Source organism: Atheta coriaria, unplaced genomic scaffold (assembly GCF_025399875.1).
Source record: "Atheta coriaria isolate IRGN ID8LTWV9N9 unplaced genomic scaffold, Caltech_Dcor_3.1 hic_scaffold_5_pilon, whole genome shotgun sequence".
In the NCBI taxonomy this organism is placed as follows: Eukaryota; Metazoa; Arthropoda; class Insecta; order Coleoptera; family Staphylinidae; genus Dalotia; species Dalotia coriaria.
In genome coordinates, this window is record NW_027045447.1 from 11,849,915 (window position 1) to 11,857,501 (window position 7,587).

Sequence of the window (7,587 nt, forward strand, 5' to 3'; positions counted from 1 at the left end):
AATTTTTTAGGATTTTTTCTATAAAAATTATTTTTTTTAATAAAAAAGTGCTGTTTTTTCTCATAAAATAATAATTTGACAAAATAAACAATATAATTTCAAAGTAAGTATACCTTAAAGTATAAATATATAAGAATTTATAAAATAAAATTATATTATGGTATTACTTGCTCCATCTACAAGAGATTCCTTCAACTTATAAAACCTGCATTTTTGCTTGGCGTGGGTGCTACAGGCAACTTACATTCGCGCCACGTTCCAAAAGCACTCAAATCTAGAGCAACGAAAGCTTTAATTGATTTAATTTCCCATACATTCGCTTTCTACAGAGAAGCAAAAAAAAACACAACTAAATATATGCGATGGAATAAATTAATCAATCTTTCTGAACTTGTTAATTAATGCACTATTCAATTGAAATTTGCGGTCAACTTTGACGTGGTGCATAAATTATTTGAAATAAATTGTTTCCTGTTGCATTTGAAAAATGTCCCAGCAAAAAGTATAAATACTGTGGCAATATTCTAGCATTCAGCAAACCCACGGGTGGTTTTGGTGCTGAAACTAAGTGGGTCCGCCATGATCGAGACCAAGATGTCGTCGGCGCTCGTCGACAGCAGCATGCTGTACTTCCTGACCTTTGTTACGGTTTTCTTAGCAGTGTACACCTACGGCCGGAAGTACATGCGTATGCTGCAAGTGTCATCCAAAATCCCCGGACCCGATTTTAAGGATACTCTGAGGACCAGCTTGAAAACCTTCACAGCTGAACCATTCGGTATTTATCTGGAACTAAATAGAAAATAGTTATTAACTTTTCTTCCTGTTACAGAATTTTATAAATATGCTATTGAGTTCCAAAGTAATTTCCAGGACATTGCTAAAGTATGGTTTGGGCCTAAGTTGCTTATCTTTTTGTATCATCCAGCGGATATTGAGGTAAAAGGATTTATTTTAAAAACGAAGAAAAATTTATTTTCTTTTTATTGTAGCTAATCTTAAGCAGTAATGTCCATATTGATAAGAGTGCTGAATATTCCGTCTTCAAACCATGGTTTGGTAATGGTCTCCTTATCAGTACTGGAGCAAAATGGAAGCATCATAGAAAAATGATTGCGCCAACTTTCCATCAAAGCATCCTGAAGACTTTCGTCCCCAAATTCTACGAAAACAGTTTAAAGGTCTGCGAGAAAATGAAGCGCGAAAAGGGAAAGAACTTTGATTGCCATGACTACATGAGTGGTACAACTGTTGACATTCTTTTGGAGACTGCTATGGGTTACAATGCTCCTCGCACTGAGGAAACTGGCTACAACTATGCTATGGCTGTTATGAAGTATACAAATCCTATAAATTTAATAATTATTATTTATGTTATATTTTAAATATTCACAGGCTTTGCGACATCCTCCACAGACGTCATTACAAAGTCTGGCTCAGACCTGATTACTTCTTCAAGAAGACAGTCATGGCCCTAGAACATACCAAACTCCTCAAGGTCATCACCGGTCTTACCACCAAGGTAGTACACAACAAGAAAAAGGAAGTCTTGAAGAAGGGCGTTGAAGCAATTGAAAACTCCTTCGAAAAAGTAGAACCAGTTGTCGTTGAAAAATCAGAGACCATTTCCGGTTACAACTATGGTACTGCCGTAAGAGATGATCTTGATGACAATGATGAGAATGACATCGGAGAGAAGAAACGTCTCGCATTTTTGGAACAACTCACTGTGAATTCCCAACGTCCTGATGTTGACTTTACCGAAGAAGAAGTCCTGGATCAAGTTAATACTATTATGTTTGAAGGCCATGACACCACAGCAGCTGGATCCAGTTTTGCTTTGTGTATGATGGGCATCCACCAGGACATTCAAAACAAAGTTCGACAGGAAGTCGATGAGATCTTCCAAGGTTCCGACAGGGAGTGCACGTTTGCAGACACTTTGGAGATGAAATACTTGGAAAGGGTTATCATGGAAACTTTGAGGATGTATCCACCAGTACCGCTGATTGCTAGGCAGTTACAGGAGGAAGTCGAATTACGTTCTGGAAAATATTCTTTGCCAGTTGGTGCAACAGTGGTTGTGGTCCAAGCTGTCCTCCACCGCAGACCTGATGTCTTCCCAAATCCTGATGTCTTCAACCCGGATAATTTCCTTCCAGAAAAATGTCAAGATCGTCATTATTACAGCTACATCCCATTCAGTGCTGGGCCCCGATCCTGCGTGGGTCGTAAATTTGCTATGTTGAAACTCAAGGTTCTTCTATCCACTATCTTTAGGAAGTACCGTGTTCACTGCGACATGAAAGAGGAAGACTTCAAGCTGCAAGCTGATATTATCCTGAAAATCGCAGATGGTTTCAATATCAGGTTGGAACCTCGCACGGATATTCCATGTTGCTAAACATGTTATTTCTTCAATCCAGATGATTACTCCACACCTGCTATGACAATGACTTCTTAATTTTATCTATAAAATTATTTCACTCAAAATTTATACTAGTCTCAACAAATGATTAGTTATTAGTATTTATTAGCGTGATGTTATATTTTGTAAAAAAATTCTGTTGAGATTTTATGTAAATATGTTTCGCTTACTTTGAATTTGAATAACGAGCATAATTTTTTCTGCATGAACCTTATAAGTTAAATAATAATTATTTTAAAAATATTTTAAATATTCACAGGCTTTGCGACATCCTCCACAGACGTCATTACAAAGTTTGGCTCAGACCTGATTACTTCTTCAAGAAGACAGTCATGGCCTTAGAACATACCAAACTCCTCAAGGTCATCACCGGTCTCACCACCAAAGTAGTACACAACAAAAAGAAGGAAGTCTTGAAGAAGGGCGTTGAAGCAATTGAAAACTCTTTCGAAAAAGTTGAACCAGTTGTCGTTGAAAAATCAGAGACCATTTCTGGTTACAACTATGGTACTGCAGTAAGAGATGATCTTGATGACAATGATGAGAATGACATTGGAGAGAAGAAACGTCTCGCATTTTTGGAACAACTCACTGTAAATTCCCAACGTCCTGATGTTGACTTTACCGAAGAAGAAGTCTTAGATCAAGTTAATACTATCATGTTTGAAGGCCATGACACCACAGCAGCTGGATCCAGTTTTGCTTTGTGCATGATGGGCATTCACCAGGACATTCAAAACAAAGTTCGACAGGAAGTCGATGAGATCTTCCAAGGTTCCGACAGGGAATGCACGTTTGCAGACACTTTGGAGATGAAATACTTGGAGAGGGTTATCATGGAAACTTTGAGGATGTACCCACCAGTACCTTTGATTGCTAGACAGTTACAGGAAGAAGTTGAATTACGTTCTGGAAAATATTCTCTACCAGTTGGTGCAACAGTGGTTGTGGTCCAAGCTGTGCTCCACCGCAGGCCTGATGTCTTCCCTAACCCTGATGTCTTCAACCCGGATAATTTCCTTCCAGAAAAATGTCAAGACCGTCATTACTACAGCTATATTCCATTCAGTGCTGGACCACGTTCCTGCGTGGGTCGTAAATTTGCCATGTTGAAACTCAAGGTTCTTCTATCCACTATCTTTAGGAAGTACCGTGTTCACTGCGACATGAAAGAGGAAGACTTCAAGCTGCAAGCTGATATTATCCTGAAAATCGCTGATGGTTTCAACATCAGGTTGGAACCTCGCACGGATATTCCATGCTGCTAAACACATTCAATCCAGATGATTACTCCACACCTGCTATGACAATGACTTCTTAATTTTATCCATAAAATTATTTCACTCAAAATTTATACTAGTCTCAACAAATGATTACTTTTAGTATTTATTAGCGTGATGTTATATTTTGTAAAAAAATTCTGTTGAGATTTTATGTAAATATGTTTCGCTTACTTTGAATTTGAATAACGAGCATAATTTTTTTCTGCATTTCGCATGGGGAATTAAATAAACAACATGTGACAGAAAGCAAACAAGTTTTAATCGAATCATACACTATGATTACGCAATTCAATCAAACTAATGAAAATGATGACGATGATTACCATTAATTTGCATCTAAATCCTTAAAGTTTTCGGTATAAAAACTTCGTCGTCTCCGGAGATCAGTACTGTGGTGCTCAGTCATCAGTCAAGTGAAAAAATAAATCATGTCGGCAGAAGTGTCCCGACCCTCTTCGGGGCTGTTGGACAGCAACATGCTGTACTTCTTCCTGTCAGCTGCTGTCTTTTTGGTGGTTTATCATTATGGGCGTAAATATGCACGGATGATTCAGTTGTCTGCCAAAATTCCCGGACCGGATATTGTCACCATGTTGAAAATGAGTCTGGGCACGTTCTATGCTGAACCACATGGTAAGAACCCTTCAAATCATATTTTAAACAACGTAAATTAAATTATTTTTTTTAAAACTTAGATGTCTTCAAGAATACCTATGGCATGCTATCAAACTTCAAAGATATTGCCAAGGTGTGGGTAGGACCTAAACTGATGATCTTCTTGAGACACCCAGCAGATATTGAGTTGATTCTAAGCAGTAATGTTCATATTGATAAGAGCAGTGATTACGCCTTCTTCCGACCATGGTTTGGTAATGGTCTCTTGATTAGTACCGGTCCAAAATGGAAGCATCATAGGAAAATGATTGCTCCTACATTCCATCAAAGCATTTTGAAGAACTTTGTTGCTACTTTCTATAACAACAGCATCAAAGTGACGAACAAAATGAAGAAACACAATGGGAAGACTTTTGATGCTCATGACTACATGAGTGGCACCACTGTTGATATTTTATTGGAGACTGCTATGGGCTACAATGTACCAAGAAGTGAAGAAACAGGTCATAACTATGCTATGGCCGTTGTAAAGTAAATAATCAATACCCATTTAAATATAAAGCAGTATAAAGCTAATTATATCAAAAATAATTTTTAGGCTTTCGGATATTATCCATAGACGTCATTACAAAGTCTGGCTCCGACCTGATAGTCTCTTCCACAAAACCAAGTACGCTTTGGAGCATTCCCGATTGCTTAGTATTGTAACAGGTCTAACAAGCAAAGTTGTCCAAAACAAGAAGAAGGATGTCCTTAAAAAGGAGTGGAACGTATGGAGACCTTCACTGATGTTACAAATGACCCTCTTCCCAATGGCGATACTGTTTCCCACAGGAATTATGGAATTAGAGATGATTTGGATTACAACGATGAAAATGATATTGGTCAGAAGAAACGTCTTGCATTCTTGGATCAACTCACTGTGAATGCTCAACGTGATGATGTCGACTTTACTGAAAAAGAAGTGATGGATCAGGTTAATACTATCATGTTTGAAGGTCACGATACCACCGCCGCTGGGTCCAGTTTTGCTCTTTGTATGTTGGGTATCCACAAGGATATCCAAGAGAAATGTATCCAAGAAATTGATGATATATTCCAAAAATCTGACAGGGAATGCACTTTTGCTGATACTTTAGAAATGAAATATTTGGAAAGGGTTATCATGGACACTGAGGATGTACCCACCAGTGCCTGTGATTGCTAGACAGTTAAAAGAAGAAGTTAAATTGGCTTCAGGAGATTACGCGTTACCAGTGGATACCACAGTGGTTATTGCTCAGACCTTATTGCATCGCAGACCTGATACTTTCCCGAACCCTGATGTTTTCAACCCGGATAATTTCTTACCAGAGAAGTGCCTGGATAGACATTACTACAGTTATATCCCATTCAGTGCCGGACCACGATCATGCGTCGGGCGTAAATTCGCCATGTTGAAATTAAAAGTTATGCTGTCTACTATTTTGAGGAACTGCAGAGTCCACTGTGATATTGCAGAGAAGGACTTTAAACTGCAAGCGGATTTGATTCTGAAGATGACAGGAGGATTTAATATTCGCGTTGAGGAACGTAAGGATGTTCCAGTGCAACTTATTAAAGCATAAAATGAAAAACTGAAGAAATGATAACAAAACCTGCAATGAAAATGATTTGAATTTTGAATTATGTAGAATTTAGATGAGTTTGCAATAATTTTTCTGATGTTCAAGTAAAGCTATAATTAAAGGCATATTTGACAGAATAATATTGGTTCATTGACTTATTGAACAGGTTCTTTTGTCAGTTTATCTTGATCGCGTAGAATTCATTGACCAGCGACCCACATAGTGCACCTTTTCAATTATCTGACTTGTACTTTTCGATACCCTGCTCCATTTTACTTTGATGTGATATTTTATTGCTGGGCGAGGTTGCTTTGATAATTAATCAATTTTTAAAACAATTGTAGAGTAAATTGTTGGACGAGAGTACGATTGATTGGATTGTCAGCTTCACGGCGAGTGTAAATGCAAATGTCGGAAACACATTATTTTGTAGATAGTCTAAGCAAACTGCTTTCACTCAAATGCGTTTTCAGCGTTTTCAATTACTTACAACGACATAACTCCACAAGAGTTTGCTGTACCAATGAAGTTGTACGATTGTGTGGATTATTTGACAAGCAAGCAGCGGAAACAAATAACGATTTGCTTATTCGTTTGGTATACGACTACGTCAACATAAAAGTTAGTTAAAATTTGCGGAACTTGGACAATCTGCCACTAGGTATCATATCAACAATTAAAAAATAAAATTTAATTAAAAACTAGGAGACGAGTAAAATAGAAAGAATTTTTTATAATATTTTTAACCAAATTTTACTTTAACATCGAAAATACTCTCAGGTTTACTCAACTTTACTCAAGTATCAAAATTGATCGCTCCATCCAAAGAAAATTTACTAGCGACATACGAAAGACACACAGGAACATATTTGGACCAGGTTATCAGCGTGGATTTTATTACGTTTTTATCTTTTTCGCCAACAGCGCAAAAATAAAATCGGTAATTTCAGGCAAAATTTATTTTCGATGTTTTCGCTGTTTAAGCTTCGATAAAACTTCAACATAATACGCAATAAAACAGGATTATTTGCGAAAATACTATATAATTAACTAATATTATTTCATGCTACACTGTAATCGTATTAATTAAAGTTTTTATTCAACAGGCTAAATTTTCTTCAATTCCATACTGGTTATTAACTGTTAAATATAATAAACAGTTGAAATTGATTACATCGCGTGCTTTCTCCTCATCAATTAGGCTCATTAATTAACAAATGTCAAAGTGGTCTACGGATCGAAAACGCACAATGGAACACTGATAAAAACATTAAAACATTTTGAGCACCTCATGTGTAAATACGTGTTTGATCAATGGGAAAAAACACAACGCAACTCACGTACAAATAAACTTTTTAGTTGTCATAGAAGAAACTGCAAAGTAAGTTACACAAAAGTCTAAAGTAAAAAGTGGAAAGTTTGTTTGAAATCAATTAAATTGGAGTACCAGAAGGAAAAAAAGATTCCTGTCTGATGGATGAGTTTTTTTTTATCCACATAAATGATATCCATCTTTAATTAGGTTTAAATTGAAGATTAAACAAATAAAGTGGAATAAAATCAAAAAGTGTTATAATAAAAGTTATTATGCTTTCTGTGGAATAAAAAAGTGGGTTAATTAAAATTTATTAAGTGAAAAATATCATAACATTTA

The 7,587-nt window shown here is 36.6% G+C and overlaps 2 protein-coding genes across 3 annotated transcripts; both read left to right on the top strand.

Moving 5' to 3' along the window:
• The first annotated feature begins 519 nt into the window (after positions 1 to 519).
• On the top strand, positions 520 to 3,965 carry LOC135792392 (cytochrome P450 4g15-like). 2 transcript variants are annotated; one of them, XM_065303018.1, is made up of 4 exons: positions 520 to 778; positions 833 to 939; positions 993 to 1,336; positions 1,396 to 2,613. In XM_065303018.1, the coding sequence occupies exons 1-4, from the start codon at positions 580 to 582 to the stop codon at positions 2,402 to 2,404; spliced, it is 1,659 nt and encodes a 552-aa protein (XP_065159090.1). In that variant the 5' UTR covers positions 520 to 579; the 3' UTR covers positions 2,405 to 2,613. The 2 variants fall into 2 exon arrangements, with proteins under 2 accessions (XP_065159090.1, XP_065159091.1); XM_065303019.1 differs by lacking the exon at positions 1,396 to 2,613 and adding an exon at positions 2,688 to 3,965 and having other exon boundaries at positions 521 to 778.
• Positions 3,966 to 4,080: 115 nt separating this feature from the next.
• On the top strand, positions 4,081 to 6,073 carry LOC135792391 (cytochrome P450 4g1-like). Its single transcript, XM_065303017.1, is given in 5 exon segments — positions 4,081 to 4,344; positions 4,407 to 4,857; positions 4,925 to 5,088; positions 5,091 to 5,493; positions 5,495 to 6,073. Coding segments are annotated over 5 exon segments (1,662 nt in total). The 5' UTR covers positions 4,081 to 4,139; the 3' UTR covers positions 5,934 to 6,073.
• The last annotated feature ends 1,514 nt before the right edge of the window (positions 6,074 to 7,587 follow it).